The following is a 17,028-nucleotide window of genomic DNA, read 5'->3' on the forward strand; positions in this document are numbered from 1 at the left end:
ATATTTGATTTGTATCTCCAGAATAAAGAATGAGCCACATTCAAACTCAGACAAATTGCATAGAGAATATTCCATTACCTTCGTGGTGTCCTGCCTTTTCAGATAAAAAGATAGATTCGAAAACTAATGAAGAATTATTTTGTATTTGCAAAAAGCCTGATTCTGGAGAATTAATGGTAGGCTGTGATGGTTGTTATGATTGGTATCATTTTAAATGTGTTCACATCCCTGAAAAATTCCAACATCTTATTTTTAAATATTATTGTCCTTATTGTCAAGCTGGTATTACAAAGGCTTCCAAAAACAAATCTCATAATCTCAATGATAAGAATTTTTCGACAGCACTTTGTACACAATGGAAAAGAAAATGTAGATTGCCTAATTGTTACGAGCCATGCTTAGAGAAGAGTAAGTATTGTTCTAAGCAACATGGTATGTTATTCATGCAAACAGTAATGGATAAAACTACCACTAATGAAGAAATTGTTACAGCAATGACTTCAAGAAAAACAGTATCAGAATTTCAAAATTTTGGTGAAGATGGATTTATAAAGAGAGACATATCTAAGGATATTGATATCACTCTCTATAATGAGTTAATATCGAACGATAATCTATTAAAGGATTTGAATGCAATTATTAATGATACGCAACTAAAATTACCAGATTTAAATCAAAAGTTAGCTAAATTACAGAGCTATATTGACTGGATTAATCAAGTGAGATTGTATTTACAGTCTTCTGATAATGAAACGGTCAATACTGTAGACCCACAACAAGCATCGACATCACAAATAAATACTAAGAAGAGGAAAAATAATAAACGTAGTGGAAGCAAAAATTCAAAACACAAGAAATCAACAAATATATGTGGATACTGTCAAGAATGTATAGAGAATGGTACTACACTTTCGGTAGAAGATTTTTCCAATAAATATAAGACTGTCATGGAGAATAACGCGAATAGTACAGAACCCCAAACTTTGATTGACGGAATTTGCATTAAACCCAGGTGCATACGACATCAAGACTGGGTTAGTATGGAATTTGATAGATATAATTACCAAATAGAATCACTAGAGCATAATATTGAAAGAACTAAACTTTTAATAGATACTAGGAAAGAATGTTTAAATATTCAATTTTTTGAGCAACTTAAGCAAAAACAACTAGAGCAGAAGGTCATATGATCTTCTCAAAATATTATCAATTAAAATTAGATATATAAGGCTATAATATGTATTAAAAATTTTTCTAATAGATATAGAAGAAGAAAATAACACCGTTATTGCTGAACCTCACCAAATTTAATCTATTAGATAGTGTATTTAGAACTATTATTGCTTAATGTAATCGATAGATATTTAGATCTCGGGGAAATTTTAACGAATTTTTCAAATTTTTTAAAAAGCGAAAATTGAAGTTTAAAATTCAAAATTTGAGGGAAGTATCATTAAAACATTTCTTTTACATTCTAAATTATAGTAATTGTTCCACCAAAACAAAAAAAAAGATAGCAAACGGCCAATTATTACCAATAGTGGTGTATACAATTTGTCATTATATATTTTTATTAGGTCTGACTTTTCTAAAAATTTAACTTTACAGAATCATTTGCAATCAATGATGGCATCTACTGTTACTGATATCATTGCTAATAAAACACGTAATGAAGAATTTAAAATCTGGAAAAAATCTATTCCATCATTATACAAACATATATCAACCTATAAACCTAAATTTCAAAATTCTTCGAGTTTGGGTAACAATCAATCAATTTCTGTTACAGGTTTAACTACGACTTTGTCCACCAATCAAAATGCTAATAACAAAATAGTGTTTGGTAACAAGGTTATCCCAGATCAGAGTAATGGTACCTTGACAACAACAATTTATCAAACCCAAAATAGTGATATCTATGAAATTGATACTATATTACCTCTAGGGGTCTATAATATTGATCAATCTACGGATATCCGATCTTTAAATGATACCCAGTACGAGGACGTTACTTTGAAGAGAATGGCTAATACTCCAATAAAACCCAAATGGTCTTTCCAAGGTGAAAATATTACAAAATTAATATTAAATGTAAATAATAATAATAATAATAATAACCCTTCAAATGACGATAGTGGTATAATTGCTATGGCAGAAACTGGTTCATTGGCTTGGTTTAAAAATGATATTAAAATTCCAGTACATACATTACAAGATGCTATGGGCTCAAGTACAAATTATTCTACTATACAATCAGCCACTAGCAATATTTCCAATGATTTCGATCTTTCTGTTGATGGATTAAAACTAATAGCATCACAATGCAACAAAGTTGTGGAAGAATCAAGATCTTGTGTTTTGAAATTCGTCGATAATGGTGAAAAAGTAGGTGAAATAATTAACAGTTTCAGCATCAAAGATGTCGGGAAAATATATTCAGTCAATTACTTTAATAATACCTTATTCTCAAGTATATCAGAAGATAACATAATAAGATTTTGGGATACTAGATCAAATTCTGAAAATCCAATATTTATATTTAATAATAATACAAATAATAGTAATAGCACGAATAATAACTCCAATGAAAATGATCAAGGTCTGTTTCTATCAATGGATCATTCTTCATTAATTGATAGTTTGTTCGCATCAGGTTCAACTACTGGGGTTGTTAATTTATGGGATATTCGTGCAGTGTTTGGCAACTCTAACATTAGTGCCAGAGCCTCTACTTCCAATGAATACGGAAAGATACAGCCAGAACTAGCAACAATTAATCAAGCAGGCGACGACGAAGTTGTGGATATAAAGTTTTCCAATACATCCCCTACCGATCTAATATCGATCGGTAGCTCAGGCAATGTTTATCATTGGAACATGGAACCTTTTTTTTCCTCCCACTCTCAAGATGAGTCAGAGGATTCATCCACTGAATATCAAACTTTACTAAGCGATGAATTGCAAAGAGAATGTCTCAGCTTTCTACATACCGGCGGTAATAGAAGAAAGGCAATGGCTAAGGGCCAGGCTACCCACGCAACCTCTAGCATTTCCTATAAAAACACAGTTGCTCTCCACCCACGTATTAATGGATTAACAGGAACCGTGGACCCAGATAATCTTTTAACTGTTTACCTACCTTTTGCCGGCCGTGCTGCCGAGGAGGCAATGGATAAAGTGCAATCAGCTTCCATGTAATATACTTTTTTGTTTCCTTCTTACTTCACCCTCTTGTCCATCTACTTATCTTTTACCTAAAGAGGTTTTAATTCTTGGATTTTATAAATATTAATATTATACTTTTAAACCTTTCTTCCTTTTTTTTTCATTTGTTTTGAATCATTTTACCTTTCCTGTATCCTTTGTTTTATCGCCCGCCCATTGCTTTGATCGGATAGATGAAACATCAAAACTCAAAAATGTAGTCACCATAGCAACTGTTCAAGTGTGTCCTAAATCGGCAAAATTCTAATGAGCCATCTGACTCGCAAATCCGACTCACATTCTCGATTCGTCTATGTAATCAAAAATAGAAATATGGTATAGTTCACATTTCCGGATATGGGCAACACTGCGTCATAGAACCCTTTTCCAATTTGGGCTTTGTTTTCTTTTTCTATTGTTGGAAACTCCACGAATTTCGTGCATTTCCTGATCAGGTCCGATACCAGAAATAGGAATGGAGTAAACAAAACAGATCTCACGAAATATGGAAGGCCTGAAAAGTAAAAGCAAAAATTTAGAAAATAAATAAATAAATAAATAGAAGAATATAATCTTTTCACTGCGACGATAATTTGATTTCCAGACTCTTTCTATACTGTGAAAGTTTATTCTGTTGTCCTTTAATTTATTCTTATACGATATTACAACAATATCTATTAATTTCTACCTGCTTTGTACAATATTTCGGAAATTTTTTTGAGGTTTGATTTGATACTGCTACTATCATCAATTTTAACATATCATATACACACTGTTGGCAACAAAGAGCGTTTAACCGCCATTTTTTCTTTTTCATTGCACTTATTTGCCTACTTTCTTCGAATACTAGACGTAAATAACAGATCAGTGTTCAACACACGGTGTTGCCATTCTAATTTCTGCAAGAGTTGCTACTTTTCTTTGAGTGTCTACTACGTTCTTCAGGATCTATTAAGTGAATCAAAAAAAAATAAAAAACGCTTTTTAAAGGCAACATCACTTCCTAGGAGTTACGTAATTAAACAGTAAAGAAACAAAGAATTTTAGGTTCTCTATTCTGTAATACAGTTGTTGCTTAAGATTTGCTGCAGTTGCTCGAATTCTTTATCAGAAAACAAAAAAGAATAACGCTATTGAATCATCGATTGACTAACCGTATTTTACCAAGTGTTCAGGAAAATCCAAGTACTCTGTATTCATATACTACTTCAAACATCTCATACAAAATAAAAATAAAAATTTTTATTATTTTTGAATTTATTGCCCTTTCTAGATATATTACTTGCATACTCCAACTCAAAGTTCTCAACAAGATATATTACTTTAAATATATTTCTATCATACAATATAAATTTTAGAACTTTAATCCAAAAAAAAGTTTATTCCAATTTCCTAGTATTTTTATTCTTTTGATTTTAAAACCCAGTTTGCATCTTTAGCATTACATTTTGCATTAATATTTTTCCACTTTTTGATTTACTGTTCTTTTTATAACTTGTGCTGCCATATTTGACATTTGAACTTACATTTTTTAGTCAAACATTAATAACAATCCTATACAGAAAAAAAAATTATTATACATTTTTAATTATTTTCTATTTTTGGGTTTCTTTTCCTATTCCATTCATAGCAACCTATCTCAATATCCATATATCGCATCGATTTTTTTTTCGAAAAATACCTAAAGATTAAAAACGAAAGCATACAACACCTGATTTTCAAAAAAAAATTCTTCAGAAGTAAATATTTGTAACATTATCCAACTGCCTTACTTCTTATTTTAGTTTAACTTTATTTTTTTCATCACCCCTCAATAAAAATTTTATATCTCAAATGGAATCAACTGAAATAACGGTCAGTGAAAATATGGCTGAAACTTCTTCTGATAACTGTAATATTAATCCTCCTACAGGGAGTAGTACTATTAAAGATCTTAATAATACAAATACGGATAATAGTAATAACAACAACAAGAATGATAATAGTAATACTAATAATACTAATACTAATACCAACAATAATAACTTTAATACCAACAATATCTCTACAGTAAGTAGTAATTCTACAATTAATTCTCAAAAGCCAAAGAAGAAAAAATATGTACCATTTGGTCCATACATATTAAGCTCGACTTTAGGTGAAGGTGAATTTGGTAAAGTAAAATTAGGTTGGTCAAAAGCTTCCACACAAGCCTCGAATGAAATACCGAAACAAGTTGCCATTAAACTCATCAAGAGAAGTTCTATCCTACCTAAAGGCTCAAACAAAGAAATTAAAGTATATCGAGAAATCAATGCTCTAAAGCAATTATGCCATCCAAATATAGTTAAATTAGATGATGTTCTACAAAATTCTAAATATATTGGTATTGTATTAGAATATGCTTCTGGTGGTGAGTTTTACAAATATATCCAAAGAAAGAAAAGATTAAAAGAAATTAATGCTAGTAAATTGTTTTCACAGCTAATTAGTGGTGTTCATTATATGCATTCAAAGGGGCTAGTTCACAGAGATCTCAAATTAGAAAATCTTTTGTTAGATAAACATGAAAATTTAATAATAACAGATTTTGGTTTTGTAAACGAATTTTTTCAAACAAATGAATTAATGCTCACTCCATGTGGTTCACCATGTTACGCTGCTCCAGAATTGGTAATAAGTAAGCATCCATATGAAGCAAGAAAGGCGGATCTATGGTCATGTGGTATTATATTATATGCCATGCTAGCTGGCTACTTACCTTGGGATGATGATATTAAAAATCCAGATGGTAATGATATTGCAAGACTTTATTACTATATTACTACCACACCATTAAAATTCCCAGAATATATTCAACCTTTACCAAGAGATTTATTAAGAAAAATATTAGTTCCAAATTATAAAAAAAGAATTAATATGCGAAGAATCATAAACCATGAATGGTTGAAGCCTCATTTCACTTTTCTATCGATAGCAGCAAATGAGTGGGATAAAATGATTCCAATACGGAAAGTTTTAAAGAACTCTAACCAAACAGTAGGAACTCACTCTGCTAATAATAGCTTTGTTAAAATTAATGCATTAAGTACGATAACAAAAACTGTGAAAGAACGTTCAGATTCATATTCCAATGCAGTTGCCAAGAGTAGACCTCTTTCTGTTTGTTCTACTAATTCTGTGGGACTATCGCATCAAAATAGAGATTCGTTAATTATTGATTCAACATTAATACCATTACCTGCACCTCCCCAAGAATCTCAATCTCATGCAATCGTCAACACATCAACATCATCTTCATTAATGGATATCACATATTCCAATAAATTGAATAAATTAAATAACAATGTTGGATCATCCAATAACATTTCTAATAGCAATACAAATATACCAAAATATATAAGAGGTCATAAGAGAGGAAATTCGGCAGCCTCTATTGCTTTGCAAGCTATGATTGATAGTGAAAATGAGCGTGAGCAATCCAAGGAAGGAGACTTCTCTAATCCTGGTTCAAAAACTACACATGTAGCAGTTACTAATTCAAGCAATATAAATCATAATCTAACTACAAATGCTATACCTTCAAATATTAATTCATCTGGATTATCTCCTAATAACTATAGTTTTAGAAGATATTCTACATCTCCAATACCAGATAGTGCACCATTAAAATATAGATATGGATCACCATTTTCATCATCTAGTAGGAACAATAACATTCTAGAAGAAGTGAGTCCTATTAAACCTCGTTCTACAACACCCGCATTAATTCCTGGATCATCACCACAAAATGACAAGATGGGTAGTCCAACCTCAAGTATTATTAATTTAACATACGATAAGGCTAAAAGATTACATTCTCAAACACCATCTCCTAATAAACAAAATTTCGGTATTTATTATCATTACAATTATCAACGAAGCTCATCCCAAAGGGTTAGTAATAATCCAGGTTGTGTAATAAATAATTTGAGCAATAATGGTAAGAATTTGCCATATTCCAATACCCAGCATAATAAGCCAAGGCCCACATCTTATTATCCGCCATCTAGAAATACATCATCTATTAATAATATATCTTCTTATTTGGAAGGTATTACTACTACATCCGAGATATCTTTGATAAATATGGATTTAGAAAGAGAAAAAAGTTTAGTAATTGATCATGATAGTAATAGTAACTTCCAGAATGCTACAGGTAATTTTACCCTTACAGAAGAAAATAATAGGCCTAGTAATTCTAGAGAGGATAGTTCTAAAACTAATAACATGGATCTTACATTTAAATTGATTCAAGAGCAAATGAATCAACTCAATTTGAGCACTACTAATAGTATAATTTCCCAAGAGTTAGATCCACAAAAGGACGGTCTTATTGATGGGCACACAAGCAGTTGTTGCACTAGTCGCGATATCAGTAATCCATTAAGTAACAAGAAAATTAATGGCAATAAAATCAATACGCCAGTAAGCATGACTAGTGGTAATTCTAATTATCATACTCCTAATTATAATGAAAAGAAAAGATTCAGTTTTTTATCATTTTATTCTAATTATGATGTATCAAAAATTAGCGTTGATACTGCAACGAGTAAATTAACTATGGATGATATTAACGATAATGAGCCCGCCAAGGATAAGGATAATGAAGAAACAACTCCTGTTGAAGAGAGTAATAGTTTACTTCATGGGAAACAATCTGTTACTACTAATATAGTTAATAATATAGATCTTAATGAATTAGATGAACAACGGAAATTAAGAGACAAATCCAAGACTCGGAAAATATTTGAGTTTATCAAAAGACATAGCATGAAGTTGGGGGATCTGTAGTGGTTAGTAACCCTCTGGCAGGACACATTCATTTTTTTGCATAATTGTACTAAAAAAAAGACATTTAATAATAAATAAATTTGTAACACTATATAAAACAGAATCAAATAGTTTAATGACGATTACTTAATCTAGAATAAAAAAGAAACTCTAACCCTAAAATAAATATATCTTAGAATACTGTTACCCTCTCACTAATCTCGGAAACCCTAAATGGAAAAAAACAAAAATCTCCTCTTTTTATCCTCTAAAAAAAACTAAGAAAAAGAAAAAAAATTTCGGATTAAAAAGTATAAAAGGCGAGTGATTGTTCAAGTATGAAAAGATTAATTATTATTTTAATTTCTATTTTATGATTTTTTTTAAAAGGGCTGTCGACGTACTTCATAGGATCATTTCTATAGGAATCGTCACTCTTTGACTCTTAAAATGAGCCATTGAATCCAACTTGGTTGATGAGCCAAAATACCTTCATGCCCAAAAGTGAGAACCACAGAATAATGTATTGAAAGTTTACGCCAGTTTGGTTCCGTAATCCTTAGCGGTTCGGTCATCTGGTTTTCTTTACGCTTTTTGTTTTGCTGTTTGCTGTATTACTTTTGTAATACGTTAAAAATGGCGCGATGATCTTGGCCCAGTCTGTGAGCTTTTCTTTGTAGAAGTGACAGTATATATCTGGGTGGGTGTGAATGGCAGTCTGACAAGTGCTTTAATATATTTTTTTATTGTGTCGTCAAAGGTTTGACTGTACATTAAAAAAAACTATAACAGTTCTTTTTTCAATTGTAATTTCTATATGTAATTCTTAAATATTATTTTTAAATATAGATAATGTATAATTATATAATAGAACACTAGATTTTCAGGAACAAATGTCCGAAAAATAGGATAGTCACGAGACTTGAAATAACCATAACAGGAAAAATCCGCGGTAAGTTACGGAAAAAATGTTTTTCGTGTAGCCCAATCAGGAAATGACAAATGCCTTGCGGAATTGGAAAATTTTGGCAAATTTGACAAACAACTTTGAAATTTCATACTATGTGTCTCAAACAAACAAACTGGTGGTGGAACTGAAACAGTATTGCGTGTTGTTAGCTAATGGCATGGAGGAAGCTGGAATCCACGAGTTAACAAAGGATCGGCAATAGACAACCACTACGTAATGAATGAATCGAAGATTGACTAGACGTCGTTCAGTGTTTATCAAGAGAAGGGACATTTATTAAGAAGTGTAAACTGTTTGACACATTTAAGAACGCATCTGTTTAGTATTAGCTGTTCCAAAAATTGCCTAAGAGTCTGTTATCGTGCGTTGTCTGTTCATCGTCACGGTTAGTACTTTGTTGTTTGACTAGGAAAGTTCTAACGTACCATTACAATCCATCATCACTTTGCTTTAGACCATCATGTCAGGTTACGCCAGTTCTTCCACTTGGACTTCTTTCTTGAAGTCCATTGCATCCTTCAATGGTGATATTTCATCATTGACTGCTCCTCCATTCATTTTATCCCCAATCTCGTTATCTGAATTCTCACAATACTGGGCAGAACATCCAGACTTGTTCTTACAACCATCTTTTGTTAATGAATTGAACTTCAAAGAAGCCTTAAATGAGATCGATCCTACCATTAAATCTCCTGAAATCGCAAGAATGTTATTGGTCATTAGATGGTTCATTTCTACTTTAAAGTCTCAATATTGTTCCAGAAATGAATCAATGGGTTCTGAAAAGAAACCTTTGAATCCTTTCCTGGGTGAATTATTTGTAGGTAAATGGGAAAATAAGTCGAACCCTTCATTTGGTGAAACCGTATTATTAAGTGAACAAGTATCTCATCATCCACCAGTTACTGCCTTTTCTATTTTCAATGATAAAAACAATGTCAAATTGCAAGGTTACAACCAAGTTAAGGCTTCCTTCTCAAAGACTTTAATGTTACAAGTCAAACAATTTGGTCATAGTATATTGGAAATTGGTGATGAATCATATTTGATCACTGTTCCTCCTTTACATATTGAAGGTATCTTAGCTGCATCTCCATTTGTCGAATTAGAGGGCAAATCCTATATCCAATCATCTACTGGTTTATTCTGTGTGGTTGAATATTCTGGTAAAGGTTACTTCTCTGGTAAAAAAAATTCTTTCAAGGCTAAGTTATTTGAAAATTCAAAGGCTTATTTCTCTAAACAGAACCCATTATATACAATTTCCGGTCAATGGTCTGGTCAATCAACTATAATAAAGCATGGTTCCAAAAAATCAGACGATTTAGATCCTGTTCCATTTTATGATGCTGAAAGACAAACTTCTGAGTTTTTGAATGTTAAGCCTTTGGAAGAACAACATCCTTTAGAATCAAGAAAGGCTTGGAAGAATGTTGCAGCTGCCATTACTGCTAATGATTTTGATGCTATCGCAAAGACTAAGACTGAATTGGAAGAAAGTCAAAGAGAATTAAGAAAAGCTGAGGAAGAAAAGGGTATTTGCTGGCAAAGAAGATGGTTCCAAGATTCAAATTTATCAACTAATTCAACCGCTACAGCAGATGATACAGCCTCAATCACTACTTCAACAACTACGAATACTGCTGCCACTGTTAGCACCACTAACTTAGCTTCTGCTGCAGAGAATAAAGCTTTGGACATTTCTAGCTTAGGTGAACAAGATCAATTATTTGTTAAGTTGGCTTCTGAATTTAATTTATCTTTAAAAAATGTTCCAAGTGGTACTTTAGTTGGTGAAAAAGATGATAAGAAGGAAAATGTCGGTTCAATCCATTGGAGATTCCATAGAAAACTATGGGATGCAGAAAAGGAAATTGTATTGTAATAACAATATTATAACAATATTAATATCTACCATAAAGAAAAAGAAGTTACGTGAAAGAAAAAAATGCTCAAAAATAAAGTATAATCACAGAGTGATACTCTTACATGTTCTATTTTGTTTATTAAACTTCCGTTTTTCTGCTTCTTTTTTTCTTTTGTCCTTTTATCCCTAATGAATTTTCTATTTTATTGACATATTTTTTTTTACTTATATTACTTTTATCTTCACTTTTTTTTCTTCTATTATATTTCATGACAATTGCATAGATTTTTATAAACTTTATCAAAATCAAATCTACGCCGTTTGTTTCGATGAACTTATCTACCCTTCACAACCTTGTTATTATAATGAATTTTAAACTATATATACACATATATTATCTCTCCTTTTATTTTGATATAGTTTATCGTTCTTCAAACATTTTTTACTAATTATATTTCAATTTAATTAAATCATTTATGAAGTTGAAAAGAAAAATTAAATAAATAAAAATGAAATAAAAAAAATGAAATATAAGATAGAAAATTGAAATCAATACCAAATTGAGTTTAACAGTACACCTATCCTAATTCTTATCATTATTATACAATATTATATTACAATTGTTTCACTATATTATATTTTTATTTTTACAATTTTTTATAAACTATTACTCTTTTTACTATCTAAATTTAACATTTCAGGTTAACTCAAGAATAGTAAAATACAATTAATTAAAGTTTTTACACATAAGTATATATTTGTATATATATGAATTTTTCTATTAACTAACAACTGTTTATCATTTTTAACGAGGGAACTAGTAAATTTTTCAATTTCTTTTTTTTTTATTTCTGGAAAATTTGAAAATTGCAATGCGATGCGATGAGGTACAGTTTTTTAGAAGTACTAATAATAAGGCTATTAAAGAAATGTCTTCATGTTATTAATGTTTTATATATTGACATAAAGTTGTAAAAGTAATCCTACTACTACACACCACAAAAAAATATGCCTCCAATTAATACAGTCCCAAAGCCTGCCCAATATAAGCAGTCTTCAAGAAAGGGTAAGAAGTCTTGGAGAAAAAATATCGATTTAACTGATATTGAATCTGGTATTGCAGAAAATAATGAAAAGGAAATTCATTATGGTACAAATGATTTATCAAAAATTAATAATGAACAATTATTTAAAGTTGATTCCGAAGGTGATGAAATTTTGAAACAAAAATTGATTAAAAGAAAACAAATTAAAAAGAACTTGAAAAGTACTGAAATTTTAGATTCTATTAAGACAAATTCTAAAGTAAGCCCATTATCCCATCCAAAACATGACTCTAAATCGAAAAAACATGGTAATGTTAATAAAAAGAAGAAGGTCCAAGGTGTCAGCAAGAAAGAATTAGCAAAACTTATGGCTTTGGCAGGTAGAATTGATGGTGAATCAGGAATTAAAAATCGTCTTGCCAAGGATGGTTTGGTTAAATCTGGTAATAATGATTTATGGGATGCTAATGAAAAAGATGCTAAGTCAGATGACAATACTAAAATGTTACCATCAGGGATCAAGATAAAATTATATAGAAAAAATAGTAATAAAAAAGTTGAAATCCCAGAAGAATTGCTAGTAAATTCATCAACTTCATGGTCTATACCAAAAGTTAAGCCAACTACATTGGATATTGAACCAGTAAGAGTTAAGGAATATAAGGATTTACCTCATTCTGGTAAATCCTATAATCCAGCTTCTAAAGATTGGGAGGACTTAATTCAAGAAGAATATGAATTAGAGAAAGTTAAAGAAGATAGAAGAATTTCAATTGAAGAATATAAGACTAAAATTGCAAAATTAATAAAAACTTTAGATGACGATGAGTTAAAGGAATCTTCAAGCGATGAAGAAGATGAAGATGAAAGTGAAAAAGAAGAAGAAGAAGAAGAAGATGGAGAAATTAGATTATCAATTAATAAGAAAGTTGAGAATAAAAAGAAAACAAAACAACAAAGAAATAAATCAAAGAGGCATAATGAAAAAGTATCATTACAGCAAGACTTGAAGAAATATAAAAAGCAGTTAAAAGAATTAGAAAGATTAGATGAGATTGAAAAAGAACTTGAAGCCGAAAAGAAAGATAAACTAGAGAAAGTTGATAAAAAATCAACTATTCGTTATAAGAAGAATCACAAGTTGGGTACTAAACATAAGGTAAGGGAAGCTAATTTAGAAGTTAAATTTAAGGATGAATTGAGTGATTCATTAAGAAAAGTAAGACCGGAAGGGAATTTATTGTATGATACAGTTAGAAAACTACAAAGTACAGGTAAAATGGAAAGCCGTGTTAGAGTCGCTAAGGGTAGAAAATATAAACCTAAGATTACTGAAAAATGGACTTATAAAGATTTTAAATAAGCATAGCCTAGTAAGGCATTCGTCATCATTCTAAAGTCATTATTAATAATATATTTATAAATGGAAATAATTGTATATTAGATAAATTTTTATAAAATTTAAGAAACATTTTTTATTTTTTTTTCAAATTATCTCTTTCTAACTTCCAATCTTCTATGTGTGATAATTTTTCATTTAATTGCAAAATTTCATTATCTATTGAATTGATAGCTTCATCAGTTCCGACGGTCTGTAATTTCCAAGTTGATAGAGGCACTTCAGTTGATGTAACTAATGTATCATCACTATTACTTGAATGGTTAATCTCTAATAATAAGTCATGGTATTTGATTAAGGAAGGTCTTTGTGATATCGTTACGAAATTAAACCGGTATCTTTTTAATAAATTAAATAAATAATCTTCCATGTCAATACTAATGGCATTGGTTGCTTCATCCAAAATAATGAATTTTGGCCTATGAAATAAAATTCTTGCAAAATTCATTCTTTGTTTTTCACCACCAGACAAAAGATCTTTCCATTCAGCAATATGATCAAGATACATCCAACCCTGATCTCTTTTGATCAAATAATCTAATTTAACATCTGTTAGAATATCAATTAAAAGCTTATCATTTAATCCAATATCAAAGAACTCATCAGGAGACATTGGATAAATGATTTGGTCTCTCAAGGTACCACCTTTTAAGAAATAAGGTTTTTGTGGTATAAATAATAAATTATCATCTGTAGGAATCGATAATAGACCACTCTTATTGTATATTGGCCATAATTTGGCAATAATTCTTTGGATAGAAGTCTTACCGCAGCTGTTTGAACCCAAAATTAATAAGCTTGAAACCTTAGACTGAAATGGTTGTAGGTTATTATTTGTTGTGCTGGTAGAAATGGTTGAAGCAGATGTAAATTCGAAAATGTCAGGGATTTGGAAAGACAAATTCTTTAATAGCTTTGTACCATATGGACCATTCTTAGAAGGTATGATCAAATCAATATTTTCCAGTCTAATACCATTAAAATAATTTTGGATTGTACCTTGGATTAATTGATTTGGTTGAATTAACCTTTTTTTCTTACCCTTAATCTGTTGTAATTGAGATTGTTCTTGCTTTTGTTTGATTAGTTTCAAATCAATCCCATAGTCAAATTTATCAGAATGAACTCTATGTAAAACAGAGAGTAAGAAGAAAATTCTATTTGTATAGCCAGTCAATTGGTTAATCTCTTTAATGGATTTCATTAATCTTGAACCAGCATCAGCTAATGAAAGCATCAATCTTTTATTAACAATAAAATTTTTCATATTAACATCTACATGTGCAGATGAGGATGCATTAACATTATTTGTGTTGCCAGACAAAATAATAGGAATTGATGCAAATACATAGCCTAATCCTGACCAGGTATATTTTAAGATGTAATCTTCAATTATATTGTAATTAAGCTTTTTCAATTCAATATTTAAAGAGTTTGTAATAAAAATATTGAACAAATTTTTAATTTTTAATTTTTCTACAGTAGTACCTTGATAGAAGGATATTTCTTCACTATTGTTGATCATATTCAAATGATAATTATAATAATCACCTTCTGAATTTGATTTCCGATTAATCAATACATTTAAAGCAGGTGAGAATCTTTTTAAAATATAACCAGTTAAAAAATAATTAAGGAAAATTCCAGTTACACCAAATGTGCCTAGATTATCTCTCAAATAAAATGCAAAAAATATTAAATCAATAATTGGTTTAGCAATGTTTGCAAAAATTGAAGTTGTTGTATTAGAAAATTTTATAATATCGTTTGTAATTGAATTATCAATATTGGTAACAATTGAATTGTTATTTGCTGGGAAATCAAAATTTAATTTGTAGAAAGTTAAATTTGAAGTTGCAGTGGAACTTGAAAGATAAATATCATGAATATATCTAGTCAAATTAATTCTGAAATTCAATGATAGTTTTCTTTGTAAAAATTTTATTGAACTATTGGTAAAAGATGCGGGAATTGCAATAAGAAACCAATTAAGAATATCCCAGAGAAACATTTTCCTATTATTTGAAATAATATCCTTTACTATCTGACCATCTAATTTCGCTATGAATAAGGATAGCCAAGTCCTAAGGATTAAAAATGTTATCTGTAAAATTAAAAAAATAGAATTTTTACTGAAAAAATTGGGAATTAAAAATTTCATTAATATATTCAACTGATTTAAAAATTTTGAGTAGAAAAGTTTATTATTAAAATTATTGTTATTCATATTTTTCTTTATCAAGTTTTCTTGAATTTCGAATTTTTTAAATGAGATTGAATTATGGTCAATTATATCATCATCAACAGGTGGTATATAAATAGGTTTTCCTTTTTTTGTTCGCTTTGGTTTTGCAGGTTTCTTATTAAACTCATTTGGAATATAAATTATTCTTGCACCAGTTTCCAATTGTAATTGCGATCTTGTTCTCTTTAAGGAGTTTGGACTATTTCTGCTTAATTTCAAGTCATGTAAATAATGTCGTATGTATTTAATAATTGCCACAGAAGTATAAACGGATGTTACTCCAAATAATGAAATTACAGTCGATAGAGACAATAGAATGATTTTAGCTCTTTTTCTATAGATCGATAAATTAGTGTTATTTGATCGAAGTAGAAAAAATAAATGTTTGAAAAGTATCTTCACATATGATGTGACAGTAATATTCTGTAGAGTTAAACCGATACCCTGTGAATGTAAATTTATCAAAACCTTAGAAAGGGTTTCGCGAGCTGACGGCATTTCAAGTTTTAACCTGTGATATATATTTTACTTATTATTTAACGAATAAAATGCGAATTAAAAGAAGAGCTTCAGATTGTAAATCTTAGATTCAAAATGGCCTTTATTTATATTCTGTTATTCTCCTGATTTCCTTTATTACAACATTATTTTATACATTTTCCCCGCATATGTTGGGGTAATTGAAAAACTCCGGGAACAATGAGAATGCCGAAAATCATTTAAACCCCATTTAGTTAAAGAATAATGACTGATAATAACTAAATAAGCTACAGTCAATTTTAATAAGCTTGGCAATTTAAAAAAATTTAACACAATAAATTACGACAAGAACATGAATAGTTTCGAAATTTATTTGTCTTATTATGAAAGTTACGTTAAATTATGTACCAGTTAAGAGTAAATTGATTTACGTTTTAATATAAATAAATTCTTGTCGAAATTTATTGTACGATCTGTTCTTATAATTATCCTCTCATGGCTAATTAACGTATATAAAACTACAAAATTATATATAAATAAGCTCTATTTATATTTCCAGAAATTCAGGATGTATAAAAATATTACTTATTACATTGTTGAAAATGAATGTTAATAAATATAACAGGTCTTTATGCGTAAACAAGTAATAATTACTAGTTTAGGAATAATAGAAAAGTATGATGTACAAATAATAATACTAATAAAATCCCAATTAGATAATTCATGTGTCATAAGATTAACTATTGAAGTAAATGATGTGTCATAATATTATATATTTAATAATAATTATCATGATACACTAAACAGGTAAGCTAAGTGAAAATATTTTCATTAGGTATAGAACATGAATTGGCTCTTCTCGTCCAAAATTGAAACGTATAAATAGCCTGCATAAATTCGTTTATAAGTTTGTATTTCTTATATTTATTTTTATAGAATTTATTCCTACTCAGAAGGGTAGGAGGTTTCTATAATATACCTTTACTATTAACAACAGAATTATTCTCTAAATAATGTCGGACTCTA

At 29.6% G+C, this 17,028-nt stretch overlaps 6 protein-coding genes across 6 annotated transcripts; 5 read left to right on the forward strand and 1 right to left on the reverse strand.

Annotated features, from left to right (window-relative positions):
• Positions 1-29: 29 nt before the first annotated feature.
• On the forward strand, positions 30-1,190 carry SPP1 (Spp1p; the record flags this gene model as incomplete). Its single annotated transcript, XM_004179458.1, has 1 exon — positions 30-1,190. The coding sequence occupies one exon, from the start codon at positions 30-32 to the stop codon at positions 1,188-1,190; it is 1,161 nt and encodes a 386-aa protein (XP_004179506.1).
• Positions 1,191-1,623: 433 nt separating this feature from the next.
• On the forward strand, positions 1,624-3,198 carry TBLA0C01740 (uncharacterized protein; the record flags this gene model as incomplete). The annotated part of the gene is made up of 1 exon (XM_004179459.1): positions 1,624-3,198. One exon carries the CDS (start codon positions 1,624-1,626, stop codon positions 3,196-3,198), a length of 1,575 nt encoding a protein of 524 aa, XP_004179507.1.
• A 1,872-nt stretch (positions 3,199-5,070) lies between these two features.
• TBLA0C01750 (uncharacterized protein) lies at positions 5,071-8,016 on the forward strand (the record flags this gene model as incomplete). The annotated part of the gene is made up of 1 exon (XM_004179460.1): positions 5,071-8,016. One exon carries the CDS (start codon positions 5,071-5,073, stop codon positions 8,014-8,016), a length of 2,946 nt encoding a protein of 981 aa, XP_004179508.1.
• A 1,409-nt stretch (positions 8,017-9,425) lies between these two features.
• KES1 (oxysterol-binding protein KES1) lies at positions 9,426-10,850 on the forward strand (the record flags this gene model as incomplete). The annotated part of the gene is made up of 1 exon (XM_004179461.1): positions 9,426-10,850. The coding sequence occupies one exon, from the start codon at positions 9,426-9,428 to the stop codon at positions 10,848-10,850; it is 1,425 nt and encodes a 474-aa protein (XP_004179509.1).
• A 990-nt stretch (positions 10,851-11,840) lies between these two features.
• On the forward strand, positions 11,841-13,241 carry NOP53 (Nop53p; the record flags this gene model as incomplete). The annotated part of the gene is made up of 1 exon (XM_004179462.1): positions 11,841-13,241. The coding sequence occupies one exon, from the start codon at positions 11,841-11,843 to the stop codon at positions 13,239-13,241; it is 1,401 nt and encodes a 466-aa protein (XP_004179510.1).
• Positions 13,242-13,353: 112 nt separating this feature from the next.
• PXA1 (ATP-binding cassette long-chain fatty acid transporter PXA1) lies at positions 13,354-16,020 on the reverse strand (the record flags this gene model as incomplete). Its single annotated transcript, XM_004179463.1, has 1 exon — positions 13,354-16,020. One exon carries the CDS (start codon positions 16,018-16,020, stop codon positions 13,354-13,356), a length of 2,667 nt encoding a protein of 888 aa, XP_004179511.1.
• Between the last annotated feature and the right edge of the window lie 1,008 nt (positions 16,021-17,028).

This window comes from Henningerozyma blattae, chromosome 3, assembly GCF_000315915.1.
Source record: "Henningerozyma blattae CBS 6284 chromosome 3, complete genome".
Lineage (NCBI taxonomy): Eukaryota > Fungi > Ascomycota > Saccharomycetes > Saccharomycetales > Saccharomycetaceae > Henningerozyma > Henningerozyma blattae.